The sequence below is a fragment of the Phyllobates terribilis genome, unplaced genomic scaffold, assembly GCF_046119375.1.
Source record: "Phyllobates terribilis strain yellow unplaced genomic scaffold, ASM4611937v1 Scaffold_11__3_contigs__length_659146591, whole genome shotgun sequence".
NCBI classification, from domain to species: domain Eukaryota; kingdom Metazoa; phylum Chordata; class Amphibia; order Anura; family Dendrobatidae; genus Phyllobates; species Phyllobates terribilis.
The window spans coordinates 412,520,514-412,538,654 of NW_027362771.1; the positions used below are offsets into that span (position 1 = coordinate 412,520,514).

At 41.7% G+C, this 18,141-nt stretch overlaps 1 protein-coding gene across 2 annotated transcripts in view; it reads left to right on the forward strand.

The window, feature by feature from the left end:
* GALK2 (galactokinase 2) overlaps window positions 1-18,141 on the forward strand; it is a 430,984-nt gene that overhangs the window by 44,687 nt on the left and 368,156 nt on the right. For both annotated transcript variants that reach the window (XM_073653081.1, XM_073653082.1), the window contains one exon: window positions 1,874-1,997. In XM_073653081.1, coding sequence (XP_073509182.1) covers window positions 1,874-1,997 — 124 coding nt within the window. The remainder of the gene's footprint in view (window positions 1-1,873; window positions 1,998-18,141) is intronic.

Genomic DNA, 18,141 nt, shown 5'->3' on the forward strand with positions numbered 1-18,141 from the left:
TAATTAGAGAAAGTTTTTTTTTTCTCCAATACAAAAAAAATCACTGGACAGGCAGTATGGGGAGGGGCAGTACAGCAGAAGTTACCATGCTTTTGAGGGTGAGAGTTGATAGAAGGGTTTGTAATGTGACACAGCTAAACCCAGCTGCACTGCCCCCTCCCCCACTCCGACTCACGTAAGAAGTTAGAACAGGAGATCAGGGCTGTATCATTACATCTCACACACTGAGAAACCTGCTCTATGCTATTGTGTGGAGTGTTCTTCTTTCTCCTGAGTGTTGCTGCCTGCTTATGATTGGTCACCATCATACAGATCTAATAACACCCACTTGGACTTAACAAGAGTCATTAGGTGCCAAATACTTTCATTTCTAATATCTCCACAACAGAGATGCGAAATTTAAAAAAAAAACCTTTTTATTCTCATTCGCAGCAACTATATTGTGTGTCCAGTTCAACATTAGAAATTTGATTAAATGTCCTTTTTAAAGGTGTGGTACTGCATTGCCGGGTCTTGACCTTGGCCCCATATTTCCAGAGGAGAGTAATGTAAATGTTACAGCATACAAGAGGTATTTCAACTGTTCATGTCTATCGTTTCAGTAGTCGTTTGTGGAAATTCCTTGCCGGTTCTAGTGGAACGCATTTTTTTTTTTAAATTCATTTCCATTTATTCAAAACAAGCATGAACGGTGGAAGGTGAATTTAATGGTTAATATGGGTTTGCTGAGTTTCTCTTTTTTTAAACAGTTAAACCAGTGACCCATGTCAGGCTGGTGAGAGGCAGCAGTCTCTGTCTCTCTCTCTGTCTCTCTCGCACACCTCGTTAGGCTTGTTAGCAGTAACAGAAATCTTCTATCCTTTCCCTTATTGGAATAAGTTATGAGGCAAGTGAAATCTTTCTAGTTAACATTTTGTCATGCAAGGTGTGGGAAAGACTTAGTGCAACACAAAGGGAAGAGGGAAAGGGAGCCCAGACTCTAGGGAAAGGGGGGAAAGTGGAGACCTCCTAGGTTGATCTAGCATCAACCGGTCTCCCCTAATGTCCCTGTATATGGACAACAAGGAAGGGCAAACAGGGGAAACGTGCTTAGCTTTAGATGACTCCAGACAAATGCACAAACACTTCCTCAAGCTCCTGAGAGGAAAAGGTACTGCTCTTGCTAAGCCTTCACAAGGAATAATGAATATCACTGGCACCTCCCTCTAGAACACACCAGGTATTTATACACCCAGGCCAGGGAGTTAATTAGCCAGAGGCAGGTAGTCGCTAGGTCCTAGAGACCGCCTCTAAGAAGATGTCTGTAATGCCAAACATAGAGAACTCCTGCAACCAACTGCAGGGCGACTGTGTGTCACCTCTGACACACCCGTGACACATTGGCCATGTTTCTTCACCCAACCCAAAAAAAAAATCAAGATTCGGAGGTAGACGCCTGTTTCATTCATGACTTTCTGTTCTGTAACTGCAATATGTCTTTTTGAGGATTATGTAAAAAAGGCAGCAACATTTTATGACATTGTATATCCAACATGGAGTGTGACCTGAGCCTTGCTTATGTGAATATAACGTTAAAAAAATGGTCGGCACTCTGCAATCCTTTCGTGGTGCACGAGGAGAAATGATGTGTCCAAGAGCAAAAACGAATCCCGGCACTGTGGTGAATTAATCTTGTTTATTTCCACATCCCAAAACGTTTCAGCTCATCCAGAGCCTTTGTCAATTGTCAAAGGCTCTGGATGAGCTGAAACGTTTTTGGATGTGGAAATAAATGAGATTAATTCTCCACATGTGAGTGCCGGGATTTGTTTTTACTCTTGCCTATGTGAATGACTTACTGCTTACTAATGTAGGTTTTTGTTATGTGTTATAGGGGAGCACATTGACTACTGCGGCTATGCCGTTCTTCCAATGGCTATTGAACAGGATATTTTAGCAGCTGTGCAACCTATTGACTCTCCTATTTTGCACTTGTCCAATACAAATCCAACGTATTTGTAAGTATTTTTCCTTCCATCCATCATTACTGTAACTACCCTTTAAACTTGAAATTCTCCATGGACTATATTATTTACTTCTGAACTTCCTATCAGTGTAACATCATTCCATTAGTCAGGTATAATCTATAGTTTGGATTTGTGTAATCTTTTGAGCCAACTTTTCTGACAGTTTCCATGACCCAGAAACATATTTAATGATATGATCCTAACCATCAGTAAGAAAAGCTGGATGAGCATTCCTCACTTGTTTTTCCCGGAGCCTACATTATTTTATATGAAAATTGCTTTGCTGAAATAAATTATAGCTCATAGTCAACAAAGAAAAATGATCTAAGAATGAACACCCCCAAATATGTCAAATTTGTTATTCCTTTATATTGTTGTATATGTCATCCTTTTTTTTTCTTTCTTTGGTGAGTAGTGGGCATACAGGGAAGACAGTGTGGGGCGATTTGCTGCCAGGGCCCTCTGTGAAGGGGGCATCATTCTTTCCCCAGTGGAGCGTGCAACAGAGTCTTCAAGAGGGCCGATCTAACTTTGTTCTTTACCTTTTTTATTTAAAAGAATGTTGGAAATCTTTAGGAAATAAGTTTCGCTAACTGCTACTTTGAAGTCCCTTCCCGATTATCGGAAACAATGTTTATTCAGCCCAAACACTCTATTTGTCAATTTTTATTTTATTCTTTCACCCCCGAACCATCTTCCGTTTTTTCGTTTTCGATTTTTTTCCTTCCCTTGTTCCAAGCGCCATGACATTTTTATTTTTCTGTCAATATAGCCATATGAGGGCTTGTTTTTTGCGGGACGAGTTGTACTTTTGAATGGCACCATTGATTTTACCATATTGTGTACTAGAAAACAAGAAACAAATTCCAAGTGCGGTGAAATTGCAAAAAAAGTGTAATTCCACAAATGTTTTTTTTTTTAATTATAGTAAAACTCACCTGGCAATATGATTCCCCAGGTCAGTATGAGTACGCAATACCAAACGTGTATAGTTTATTTTTTATTTCAGTGGCAAAAAAAAGTTCCAAAATTTGTATGAAAAAAGATGTTGCGTTTGTCACCATTTTCCGAGGCTCGTAGCATTTTTATTTTTCAGGATCTGGGGCTGTGTGATGACTTATGATGTTTTTATCTATACCATTTTGACGTAGATACGATGTTCTGATCGCATCTTATTGCATTTTATTGCAATGTTGCGGCATCCAAAAAAAGCTATTTCTGGTCATTCGCTTTTTTTTTCTCTTTACGCCTTTTACTGATCTGATTAATTTACTTTATATTTTGATAGATCGGACATTTCTGAATGCAGCAATACCAAATATGTGTTGTTGTTTTTTAAATTGTTTTATTTTCAATGGGGCAAAAGGGGGGTGATTTGAATTTTTATTTATTTATTTTTTCATATATTTTTTTTAAAAAATGCATATTTTACTTATTAGTTTATTTAATAGTCTCCTTATGAGACTTGAAACTGAGATTGTCTGATCGCCTGTGCTACACATAGCTGTAATCATGATCTCCTATGAACGCTGGCCATGAGCCGGCGTTCACAGGAGTATAATAATGATAGGCACTGGGGTCTTCTGCAGACCCCCGGCTCTCATCACAACCCATGGGAGCCCTGCGATCATGTGACAGGGCCACCGATGGCGGGATTTGTGATGTGCTTCCAGTCGGCGCTTGTTAAATCCTGCTGTCAGAGATTGACTGGTTAACAGTTGCAGGTGGAGCTCCGATGCACCCACCGCTGTTAAAGGCACATGACTGCTGATTAAATCAACCAAAGCTAAGATAAAAATAAAATGTGCAAATACCCAGCAGCTGTCATGTGTGGGGAAAGATGAGGGCTCAGCGCCCGTTCCTGCATCAAAGTCAGGGGCGTAAATATATGTCATATTTCGTGTTGTGAAGGGGATTAAGGGGTTGTCCACTACTCCATCTCATTTTCTATATTCCCCTTTCTAATCTGACAAGAGCAATCCGGTGCTGATGCCATTCCATTGATGACAGTACTGGCTTTCCAGGGGCTCATGTGACGTTATGTCACGCGAGCCCTGCAGCCAATCAATGGCCGCTTTACTCTCACTTCCTTCGTAAGAGACAGACACCTGTAAGAAGTGAGAGCTTCTGCTGCTCTCTTACTTCTTCCGAATGTCAGTTACCTCCAAAGGAAGTGAGAGTCAAGTGACCACTGATGGGCTGCAGGGCTCATGTGAGCACCAAGAGCTCCAGTGCATCATCACTGGAGTGGCGGCCACACCGGTGGTGAGTATAGCTGTTGTCATTTTATAAGGGAGAATATAGCAATTGAGAAGGAGTGGTTCGAGTAGTGGACAACCCTTTTAAGTTTTTTTACACAGATCCCTGGTATTAGTGGTTGCTGGGCTGTTATCACTAATGTAATCTGTATATGGGGACCTGCAGATGTACAAGGATATGGCGTTCATTGCTACCTTCAGCTCCAGTGGTATGAAATTACTAGATTGAATAAATATATTGGACACCTCTCCGTAACCATCTATACAAGCTGTAAACATGACACATGTACGTGTTATATGGGTGCCGCAAAGTTGCATATTGTCCCAAAAATGCTAAAATAATTTCTAGCCACAAATTTCTTTTTGTTCTATATTTGTCCTGGGAGGCAAATACATCTAGAACTAAGATATGACGTTTGGATAAAAGTATTGGGACACACCTCATAATCTTGGAATTCAGATTTTTCACTCTGACTCATTACCACAGGTGTATAAAATCCATGCCCGCGCCATGCTGTCTGCATTTACACACATTTGTGAGAGAATGGGTCATTCTAAGGAGCTCACGGATACCAGCGTGGCCCTGTAACAGGATGTCACCGGTGTAACAAGTCAGTTCATGAAATTTCATCCCGCCTAAATATTCCATCATCATCTGTGAGTGGTATTACTGAAAAGTGGAAACGTTTAGGAACCACATAACTCATCCACGAAGTGGAGACCATGTGAAGTTACTGCGGTGTCACTGCATGGTGAGGTGCTTTTTGTATAAAAGTCACCAACCCTCTTAAGACTTCTTCTCTGGCATTAACATCCGCGCAAAAACTGTGGGCCATCAGCTCCATAGCATGGGTTTCCATGGCCGAGCAGCATGCAAGCCTTACATCACCAAGCACAATGGAAAGCATCATATATAATGGTTTACATCAAGCCACCAGAAGACGGTGGAGCAGTGGGAGTGTGTTCTATGGAGTGACAAATCACGGTTCTCTATATGGCAGTGTGATAGATCAGTCTGGATTTGTCAAAGCCAAGAAAATGTTACCTGCCTGATTGAATTGTGCCAACTGTATAGTTTATTGAAGGAGGGATAATACTATGGAGTTGTTTTTCTGGGGTTGGCTAGGCCCCTTACTTCCAGTGAAGGAAAATCATAATGCTTCAATATATCAGGACATTTTGAATTATATCTAAATTGTATGCTTCCAACTTTATGGGGAAAGTTTGGGTAAAGTCCTTCTCTGATCAAGCATGACTGTGCCCCAGTGCACGAAGAAAGTCCATAAAGGCACGGTTGGGGGAGTTTGTTGTGGAAGAACTTGACTGGATGCTTAGATCTCCTGACCTCAACACCATCCAATACTTTTGGTATGAACTAGAACAGGATTTGTGAACCAGGCCCTCGTCCAATATCATTGTCTGACCTCAAAAATGCTCTTATGGATGAATGGGTAAGAATTCGCACAGACACACTCCTAAATCTTGTAGTTAACATAGCCAGAAGAGTAGTAGCTGTTTTAACTGCAAAGATGGTGATCAGCTTCATATTAATGTCTATGGGTTTAGAAGGATATGTCCTAAAAGCTACTTTAGTTGTAATATGTAGGTGTCCCAATACATTTGACCATATAGTGTGCATTATTTGTTTTCACTACTATAGCAGCATCGTTTGTATACATAGTTGTTATTACTAGACATAAAAGAAATAGAGGACTTCTTAAAGGGACTATCCACTACTCGTACAACCTTTTCTCAATAATCATATTTCAGCTTGTAAAATAAAAACAGCCTTTACTCATCCCTGGTGTCGGCACCATATCAGCAGATGCCGGCCCTGGGGTTTACGTGACATTATTATTGTCGCGTAAGCCCTGCTGCCAATCATCGGCCACTAATGAGCCACTTTACTTTCACTTCCTTGATGAAACTGACATCCAGAAGAAGAGCTGGTGCCCTGTCTTCCTTCAGACGTCCGTTTCGTCTGAAGGAAGCGAGAGCGAAGCGGCCCATTAGTAGCTGGCTCCGGAGGTGAGTCCAGGCTGTTTTTATTTTACAATGGAATATAGTAATTGAGAAGGAGTTGTCCGAGTAGTGGACATATGTATCAATCTAGTCAAAAATTACCCTAAAAAGATATAGAAAAAGACTAAATCACACAAAAATCATCAATGGAAATCAAATGTATTAACCAATGGAGGCCTGGATTTGGAGTCACCCCCAAAATTAAAGTGGAAAAACACACTACAGGCTGATCCAACTTTGATGTAATGTCCTTAAAACAAGTCAAAATGAGGCTCAGTATTGTGTGTGGCCTCCACGTGCCTGTATGACCTCCCTACAATGTCTGGGCATGCTCCTGATGAGGTTGCGGATGGTCTCCTGTGGGATCTCCTCCCAGACCTGGACTAAAGCATCCGCCAACTCCTGGACAGTCTTTGGTGCAACATGACGTTGGTTGATGGAACGAGACATGATGCTCCAGATGTCCTCAATCAGATTCAGGTCTGGGGAACGGGCTGGCCAGTCCATAGCTTCAATGCCTTCATCTTGCAGGAACTGCTGATACACTCCAGCCACATGAGGTCTGGCATTGTCCTGCATTAGGAGGAACCCAGGGCCAACCGCACCAGCATATGGTCTCACAAGGGGTCTGAGGATCTCATCTCGGTACCTAATGGCAGTCAGGCTACCTCTGGCGAGCACATGGAGGGCTGTGCGGCCCTCCAAAGAAATGCCACCCCACACAATTACTGACCCACTGCCAAACCGGTCTTGCTGAATGATGTTACAGGCAGCAGATCGCTCTCCACGGCGTCTCCAGACTCTGACACGTCTATCACATGTGCTCAGTGTGAACCTGCTTTCATCTGTGAAGAGCTCAGGGCACCAGTGGCGACTTTGCCAATCCTAGTGCTCTGTGGCAAATGCCAAGCGTCCTGCACGGTGTTGGGCTGTGAGCACAACCCCCATCTTTGGACGTTGGTCCCTCATACCACCCTCATGGAGTCGATTTCTAACCGTTTGTGCAGACACATGCACATTTGTGGCCTGCTGGAGGTCATTTTGCAGGGCTCTGGCAGTGCTCCTCCTGTTCCTCCTTGCACAAAGGCGGAGGTAGCGGTCCTGCTGCTGGGTTGTTGCCCTCCTACGGCCCCCTCCACGTCTCCTGGTGTACTGGCCTGTCTCCTGGTAGCGCCTCCAGCCTCTGGACACTACGCTGACAGACATGGCAAACCTTCTTGCCACAGCTCGCATTGATGTGCCATCCTGGATGAGCTGCACTACCTGAGCAACTTCTGTGGCTTGTAAAGTCCGTCTCATGCTACCATGAGTGTGAAAGCACAACCAACATTCAAAAGTGACCAAAACATCAGCCAGAAAGCATTGGTACTGAGATGTGGTCTGTGGTCCCCACCTGCAGAACCACTCCTTTATTGAGGGTGTCTTGATAATTGCCAATCATTTCCATCTATTGTCTATTCCATTTGCACAACAGCATGTGAAATTGATTGTCAATCAGTGCTGCTTCCTAAGTGGACAGTTTAATTTCACAGAAGTTTGATGTACTTGGAGTTATATTCTGTTGTTTAAGTGTTCCCTTTATTTTTTTGAGCAGTGTATATATTCATGTGACTAATTGTTTTGTAGGGTATAGGAAGTAATAACAATAAGAGTGCAAATAAAAAAACAAATGCAAACCAAGGAAAAGGACCAAAAATGGTAATAAGCCCACAAGTAAAGTAATGTATATAAAAGTATGCCTTCATTCCAGTAGGAGAGGACCTCATAAGGGTAGACTTCTATCAGGCTACTGAGTCTTATCATTATGCATATTTCCCATTGTATATTTTGAATCATATATTGGCATACCTTGCATTTTACATACTCAGTCCATATTTTTGCCCCCTTCTTTCCAGTTCTGTTTATGACTACTTTTTTTTACTGCTGGACTCTTTGTATGCGATATATTTTTTCAATATAGTTTATACTTTTATATACATTGCAAATCTTGTGGATTTATTATCTTTTTTTTGTCTTTTTCCTTGGTTTGCATATACAGTATATATAAATCAGCAGATTCTTACTATGGCTGCAGGTAGATAATATTTACCTCATGACAGGTTCCCTTTAAGGGTACGTCCCCACGATCAGGAAACAGCAGCCCTTTGGACGCAGTACAATTTCGCTGTAGCCAAAACACTGCGTTCCAATGCCTCACTTGTTTTGTCAGTACATGCGGATCCACCGCATGTAATGACATTTCAATCGGTCAAAGTCTAAAGAAATAGACATGCTGCGGCTCATAAACCCGCACCGCGGGTGAGTTTACGCAGCGTAAAAAACAAGCACAGTGGGCATGGGATGTCTATAAATCCCATCCACTGCTTGTACTGTAGAACGCAGTGTTTTGGATGCTGCGCAGGTGAGCTGCATCCAAAATGCTGCTATTCCTGATCGTGGGCATGTAGCCTTACTGTTTAGATGCTGTAGTTGGAATTGGTGTTATGTTCAGTCCCTGATATTGTAGCAGTAGAATGCCTTTATATTATATTTGGCTCTTGGTGCAAATGAAGACAAATGTACAACAAATATTTAATAGTTTTATAGCTTTAAAGTTGAAAGTAGACACAAGTCCATACAGTTCAACCTATAATCTAACGTGTTGATCCAGAGGAAGGCAAAAATCCTATGAAGCCAATACTAATTGATCCATATTAATGGAAAAATTCCTTCCCAACTCCATATACGACAATCAGACAAGTTCCTTAGATCAATGTCACATAACAAAATCTAGTGCCCATAACCTGTAATATTATAGATAGTTTTCAAGAAAGTCATCCAGACTCTCCTTGTACTTTTTATAAAGAATTAATAATTACAACATCATATGGTAGAGTTCCATAATCTCACTGCTCTTACAGTAAGGACTCATGCAGACATCTGTGTAAATTGGTCTGAGCACCGACCGCAATGTATGGACAGCCCACAGGTCTCCTGACCAGAGCATGACAGCTTCATATAGTTTTATGAGGCCATCCTGCTTGGGTCAGGAGAGCCAGGCTAGTCCATACATTGCTGTCCATGCTCAAACCAATTTGCATTGATGCCCGCACAAATTTGCATTGATGCCCGCACCAATTTGCATTGATGCCCGCACCAATTTGCATTGATGCCCGCACCTATTTGCATTGATGCCCGCACCAATTTGCATTGATGCCCGCATGAGCCCTAAACAATCTATGATGATGATGATTAAACCTTCTTTCTGTAGACATAAAGGATGCCCTCTTGTCATCATTGTGACTTGTAGAAACGTTTCTACACACGAAACAGCCGTTGCCCGCACGCATCGGCTCTAGCTCCTCAGCAATGAGGGTTTTTTTTTAGCAATGGTTTAATAAAAGTACATCTTATGTATGATGAGTGCCACTTTTCTGCATTGAATGGAACTTTGGGACTATTATATTTAAGTAGAGCATCACTAGACGCTAGTCTCTGCTGCAGATTTTGACCAATTGAATGTCATTACACGAGGTGGATCCGCATGTACTGACAAAACAAGTGCGACATTAGAACACAGCGTTTTAGGTGCAGCGAAAATATGCTGCGTTCAAAGCACTGCTGGTTACGGATTGTGGGGACGTACCCTTAGACTTCATTTTTCCAAACTGAATAACCACAAGTTGTATAACCTGTTTTGGTATTGCATTGCACCCAATCTCCTAATAACTTTGGTCGCTAGAACCCAAAGACTGCATTGCAAAGGATTGTTTAAAAAAAAAAAAAAAAAAGTAGTTTGCTGTTGTTGCAAAAGTAATAAAACTTAAAACATATAAAAGCAGTACAAATGGGTAATGTCACAGATGGAGCTACAATTTCTGTGCACTGCCCAGCATGCTCTGGCTGCAGCCACTTTTTATTCTAGACCTCTGTGCATTTCTGAATTCCTTTTATTTGTCACATCCTCTTTACATTCAGTTTAGATTGCTAAAGCTTTGCAATCATATGTTCCAATTTGAGGTTAAATTAGGAATTTTTGATTAAATGATTGCAGTGTATCCATGTGCTGTCCTTTCCTTTATGTTGATAATAGTTGTCTTATTACATTATTGTTAGCATTTTACAGACCACAGCTAGTGTGCGTTCAGGTGCCCCAAGCCTAACCCCTGGCATATGGAGGATGAGCTAGTTTATTGCCAATAATATCTTAATCCACAGAGTGCATAAATTCCAGTAATGTTCCAATTTAGTCTTTTGGTTTTCTCTGAACATCTTTTATTGAGTGGCTTTATTGATTCAATAGGATGAGATAAGTGGAATGCTCAGCTAACATGGTCCAGATTGCCAGACGTTTTAAAATCCAACATTAACAGCAATGTCATACCGCGCTGATTACGCTAGACATTAAAATAGTTTGCTTAATGAATTAGGACATGTAATGTCAAATTCAGTCTTTTTGGATTGATAGAAACATGTAGAAAATATAGAATTCTGCCTACCAGATAAGGGTGCGTCATGTATTTAAGTTTAGTTTCTTTAATTACCGTATATACTCCAGTATAAGCCGACCTGAATATAAGCCGAGGCACCTAATTTCCCCATCCTGGTAAGCATGGCCCATCATCCCCAATCCTGGTATGCATAGACCCCTGTCCTGGTATGCATGGACCCCTTTCCTGGTATGCATGGGACTCCTCATCCCCATCCCCATCCTGTTAAACATGGTCCCCCATCACTGCACACATGAAAAAAATAAACACTCCTACTCGCCTTCCTTCCCTCTGCTCCAGCGCTACATTCTGTTCTGCCAGTATCTGATCTCAGCATCTGAGCAGCGCATGATGTCACTGCCATGTGCTCTCAGACACTGAGGTGAGCTCCTGGAATATTCACTCCTCTCCACTGCTGTACTATGGGCGTGGAGAGGAGTGAATATTCATTTTCTTTAATGGCGTGCAGTGTCAGCAGCGGCTCAGTGATCCTGTGTGCCCGCTACTAAAGAGAATGAATATTCACTCTTCTCCACGCCTAAGGGAGTGGAGAAGAGTGAATGTTCATACTCTAATAGCGGGCACAGAGGATAGCTGAGCCGCAACAGGAAGCCAGCGGCTGTGGCTACAGTGCGCTCTCTTAAAGAAAATTAATATTCACTCCTGTCCACTCCCATGGGCATGGAGAAGAGTGAAAAGTTGGCTTATACACGAGTATATACGGTAAATGTAAGTATGTAAAAGAGAAGTAGTGTTTCTCCTTTTTTAGTAATACATTTCTATTTTATTCTAATGTGTATGTTTTTTTTTATGCTAAGTTCCTATGGTGCAAAAACAGCAAAGATGAAAATCCTCTGCATTTTACAGTGCCAGAAATCTCATGCACTTGCTTCAAAATATATCCACTGCGTAAACTGACAGGAGCTCAGGTATAAGATCCGCAGCATGCCAAGCAAAGGGTGAAGTGTGCAGCTACACCACACCTTTTCTCAGTATACACCTCTGCTGGTATCACTGCTGGACCTCTGCTACCAGAGGTCCACAGCAAATACATTCCATGGACACTTAGCCTTATCGTTTCTAGGGAACTAATATATATTGGACATTCACACTTCCATCATGCATTATCTGCACAGACAGTACCGCAGGCTGCATAGTATGATAACTGAAATACAAATGCAACTCACAAAATTAGAATATCATCAAAAAGTTAATTTATTTCAGTTCTTCAATCCAAAAAGTGAAACTGATATATTATATAGAGTCATTACAAACAGAGTGATCTATTTCAAGTGTTTATTTCTGGTAATGTTGATGATTATGGCTTACAGCCAATGAAAACACAAAAGTCATTATCTCAGTAAATTAAAATAATGAACAAAAAACACCTGCAAAGGCTTCCTAAGTGTGTAAAAGGGTCCCTTAGTCTGTTTCAGTAGGTTCCACAATCATGATAAAGACTGCTGACTTGACAGATGTCCAGAAGGCAGTCATTGACACACTCCACAAGGTCCCAGAGTTCCAATTTTCATTTGAAATCAAGGTCTCAGAGTCTGGAGGAAGAGTGGAGAGGCCACAATCCAATCTGCTTGAGGTCTAGTGTGAAGTTTCCACAATCAGTGATGGTTTGGGGAGCCATGTCATCTGCTGTTGTAGGTCCACTGTGTTTTATCAAGACCAAAGTCAGCGCAGCCGTCTACCAGGAAACTTTAGAGCACTTCATGCTTCCCTCTACCGACAAGCTTTTTGGAGATGGAAATGTCATTCTCCAGCAGGACTTGGCACCTGTCCACACTGACAAAAGTACCAATACCTGGTTTAAAAACAACAGTATCACTGTGCTTGATAGGCCAACAAACTCGCCTGATCTTAACCCCATAGAGAATCTATTATAGAGAATCTATGGGGTATTGTCAAGAGGAAGATGAGAGACACCAGACCCAACAATGCAGACGAGCTGAAGGCTGCTATCAAAGCAACCTGGGCTTCCATAACACCTCAGCGGTGCCACAGGCTGATCGCCTACATGCCACGCCACATTGATGCCAAAGGAGCCCCCCCGACCAAGTATTGAGTGCATTTACTGAACATACATTTCAGTAGGCCAGCATTTCAGATTTTAAAATAATTTTTCAAGCTGTTGTTATAAAGTATTTACTAATTTACTGAGATAATGACTTTTGTGTTTTCATTGGCTGTAAGCCATAATCATCAACATTAACAGAAATAAACACTTGAAATAGATCACTCTGTTTGTAATGACTCTATATAATATAGGAGTTTCACTTTTTGTATTGAAGAACTGAAATAAATGAACTTTTTGATGATATTTTAATTTTGTAAGAAGCACCTGTATATAGGAGTCTATTAACAGAGAAACATTATAGGTTAATACTGTCTTCAAGAAGTAATGGAGTACAGACCCTCAGGGAGTGATAGGAGAGATGCGTACATTATAGACGAGATACATATAAATATAAAGAATATACCACAGAAACGCCCGCATAATCATATCAATCAATCATGGAATACTAATATGCAGACATAAGGATATAGTAATATGAGTACAGGGGGCATCGCAAGGGAACATGAAAAAATGAAAGAAAAAAGAAAGGCGACAACAAAGCCCCAAATAAGCATAGAAAAAATATATAATTTTATTAAATACACAAGTCAAAAAGGTAATACATGAAAGAGCTTAAAGGCACAGGGTGCCACATATGTGATAAAAAACCAAGGACACCAAAAGACCCCCCCCCCCCGCACACAATAACCCAATATAGACAACAATTAGAGGTGTATGTTAATAACACCACAAAGACATATATTGGTAATAGCACCGATAAGGGACAATTCCCAAATACCTGAAAGTATGCAGGAAAGGGACAAGTAGAGCATATGAGAAGTAAAAGGCAAAATATCAAAAAATGAATAGCCAATAGTTACCCAAATTGCAAATACCGATGGTGCATCAAATGGGGGAAAGAAAGGGAAGGGGGGCCTAGTGGTGTCACCCCTACGCGCGTTTCAGCAGGCCTTCGTCAGGGGGCATGGAGGTAGAGAACACTGGGGCCGCATAAATAGCCTGTCCACTAATTAGCAGATGGAGCACAGCTGCTAGGAACATGTGAACATGTGCCCAAGGACCTTTAATGACGCCTTACGCGTCATAGTGGGCGGGGCGAGCCGCGGCGTCCGCATCATGTGACACCCACGTGACAGTCAGCTGACTGGCCCGCAGGTCCTCACATAAAGATGCAGAGAGCCGCGGCGCGCGCCGCCAGCATGACACGAAAGCGTTCACGGTCACTAGGCAACCCAGATACATGTGTAAGATGGCGAGGCCTGCCCATAATAGGTAGCAAATACAACCAAGCCAACAGACACAAAGGTGGAGTGAGAAACAAGGTAATAAACCAAAAGTAAAGGAAGCAAAAATGTGCACAGTATCAGGTTCGCACCCACCAAATAGGCACGGCAAAGAAACTTCATATACACCTAACAATCAGATATAATAACAATAATATATAATTATTATGTCAGAGAATAATGTAAATACCGTTATCCAGACAAAATTGTCATAGTAAGAACAAAATGGCCAACAATATTATCAAGAATAAATTTACATAACAGACATACATTAAATAGAATGTTGAAATCAGCATATCTATAATGTACAAAAATACAAAAGAATTATGTAACAAATAACATAGTTAGTTTTTGAGATACATAGTTTTTGAGATACATATAAAGCCTTAACTGTGTGTACAATACTTCAATGCTGCCACTTCTAGGCCTTCAGAAGTACCATAGAAATATCATTAATGTTACACATAATTGGACTCCTACTTGAAAATATCCTTTCCCAATCTATACAGCTAAGCAAATAAGAATGCTACAGTGTTCTAGAGCAATGATTTTCAACCTTTTTTGAGCCGCGGCACACTTTTTATACTTAGAAAATCCTGGGGCACACCAACAACCAAAATAGCACAAAATGACACTAAAACAGTCATATTATACATATAGTTAATAATATAGATTCTAAATTTATTTTACTCACTCAGTGTGAAACCTGGGCCTGTTTCGATAAACACAAAAGGGATATCCTGGCAGGAATGGTGGAAAGACACACACGAAGCTCTTCCTCAACAGTTCTCAGTTTCTCCCTGTTTTTAGTTTTTATCGCAGTCAAGCTTGAGAAGCCCAGCTCACATAGATATGTAGTTGAAAATGGGAGCAATGTCAAAATAGCTTTGTTGGCCAGAATGGGGAACTCCTTGGCAACAGATAACCAAAAACTGTCCAAAGGAAGATCAGCAAACTTTAGCTTTAAACCGCGATCTTGCTTCAGTTCAGCGAGTTCCTCTTGCTCCTTTAAAGTCATGTCCTTTCCAGCAACGGATAATGAGCTGTATGGGTCCCTAACCCAGTCAAGGCATTCTGTGAAGGCTGAAGAGAAACAGAACGATAACTTCTCCTCAAGAGTTTTCAAATGTCTGCCAATCGCTTCGCACATTGCAGCAGTATTGTCATCATGCAGTTTCTCGGTGAGTGGGAACATCTGAAGGTTGCCACCCTGCACATGTTGTTGCCAGAGCTGCACCTTTAAACGGAATCCGTTCATTTTATCAGTGCTTGTAAGCAGGTTTTCATTTCGACCTTGCATCCGTGTGTTTAGTTCATTCAGATATTGAAATATATCAGCCAGGTATGCCAGCTTTGCACACCACTCATCACTTGCAAGCAGCTTTGAATAATCGGACCTCTCGTTTGTAAGAAATATTTTAAGTTCCTCTTTCAACTCATACACACGGGCCAGCACTTTGCCGCGTGACAGCCACCTGACCTCCGTGTGGAGCAATAAGATTTTATGTTCCGCTCCCATTTCTGTACACAAAGACGCAAATAAGCGACATCTCAAAGGTCGCGTCTTCACAAAGTTCACTATGCGCACAACATCATCCAACACAGGAGCTAGATCTGCTGGTAAGGTCTTTGCAACGAGGGCCTCACGGTGCAAGAAACAGTGGGTAGCAAGAACATCTGGGTTTCTTTCTTTAACCCTACTTACAAAGCCTTTATTGCGCCCGACCATGGCTGCGGCTCCATCAGTGCAGACACCTGTGCAGTTTTCCCATGTAAGTCCACTTTTATCAAGATATTCCGATGTGACTTGGAATATTGCCTCTCCTGTTGATTTTTCTGTCAGTGCCTTGCAAAATAGGAAGTTTTCTCTAATGGCTTCACCATCCACAAAACGCACATTGGCCAACAACTGACAATGTCCACTGATATCCGTCGACTCATCAAGTTGCAAGGCAAATTTCTTACTGATGCGCACCTTTTCCAAAACAACTGTTTCAATGTCCGCAGACAAGTCATCAATCCGTCTGGCAATTGTGTTATCAGAGAGAGGCACTTTAGCTATCTCTTTAGCTGCTTCAGGGCCAAGCATCTCATTTACAATAGCTTTACAAGCTGGTAGTATTAATGTTTCTGCCACAGTGTGGGACTTTTTTGATTTAGCTACGAGTTCAGCAACAAGGTAGCTAGCTTTGAGGGCTCTCTCATTTACCTTTGTGCTTTTTCTCAAAAAAGTTGCCCCTTTCTCATTGTTTGTACGTAAGCGTACAAAATACTCCATCGGTTTATTTTGAACGGAAGGGTGTTTCGTTTGGAGATGGCGTTTAAGTTTGCTTGGCACCATAGCGCTATTGGAAAGCTTCTCACCACACACCAAGCACAGTGGTGTTGGTGCTGTCGCATCCCCAGTGGAAGTAAATCCAAATGAAAGATAGCTTTCACTGTATTGCCTTGAGCTCACCGTCTTGTCTTTTTTCTTTTGTCGAACTCTCATACTAGGGCCTTCATTTGGGTTAGAATTGTGTCCAGGGTCCTATTCGGCATTTGCCTTTTCCATTCTCAAATACTTCTCCATCACTGCTGAGATAGTGTGCGCAGCCACACACTAAAATAGAAGAGTATTACATTATCTGCCACACTTAAAGGACCTCTGCTAGGCATATTTCATTCCTGAGGGCTTAAAAAGCAGCTCTCGTGGTGACAAGAAGCTGATTTAAACCCCCCCAAGAGTGAACTTCGCGAGAGCTGTATGTGTGTGATAATAACGTATATTACTACGGTCTGCATTTCCTGCTTGAATTGACACTAGTGACGTAGCACTCAGCTTTCTCTATAAGTAGAATAGAGCCGGCTGCCAAGTGCTACGCCACTAGAGTCAATTCAAGCAGGACATGACTGCTGAAGAACGGTACTAATATCATTTATTATTCCATACATACAACTCTCACGGAGTTCACTCTTGGGGGTTTTAAATCAGCTTCTTACCACCACAAGAGCTACTTTTTTAGCCCTCAAGAGTGAAATATGCCTGGCAGAGGTCCTTTCAATAAATTATTTATTTTAAAAAAGTGAAATAAAAAAGGATAACCCCCTCATATATTCAATCCCATGTAACCTCATAAATACAGTCCCACGTATATGAGCACATGATTATCAGCATCATATACTGTGGTGATGTGCACTGTACTGCGCCACAGTATATGGTGCTGATTATTATGTGGCTCATATACTGCAATATAAAGGGGTACAATGAGAAGTACTATGGCCATGAGGCCAGAGTACAAGTGCCAGCTCATATACTCAGCATATGAGCTGGTACTTGTAGTACTCCAGCCTCATGACTATAGTATTTCTCATTTTACATTTCTCATTGTTATATGCAGTATACTGCTGGAGTACTAAAAGTACCAGCTCATATGCTGAGTATTCTGCCAACAGTTCATATACTCAGGCAAAAGCTCATATAGTCAGCATTATTGGTGGGCATTACCTTGGCGGCGGGCAAATGCGAGAGTCTCTCCGCTCTCAGGATGACGCGCCGGCCTCGGTGACGTCATTAAGTCGCGCGAGGTTCAAAGCATGCGCATGTGTTATTGTACACGTCTCCTACATTGTAAGAAGGCGTGACTGCGCATCGAGCGCATTGCCGGGAAACAAAACACAGGGGGCACCATAGTTTGGGGAACTTTCCCCGCGGCACACCCGACCATGTGGAACACTGGTTGAAAATCACTGTTCTAGAGGTTCATTTACACCTTGGAGAACTGTCGCACGGTAAATATTTACTGATCTGCAATCATTTAATAGCCTGCTTACACAGGCAGACCGCTTAATGATGCTCACTGAGCAAGCTGTAATGGCTTATCTACTACGCATGGGCTTCCATTGTTCTTGGCAGTGCGAGTCATATCTTAACATGACAGTGCCCTGGCGAGAACAATGATCTTTTGTGCTGCTCAAAAAATCATTTCACCTGAAGAATGCCTTTTTTTTTTCGTTCATTGGGTGATCGGCAGTCTT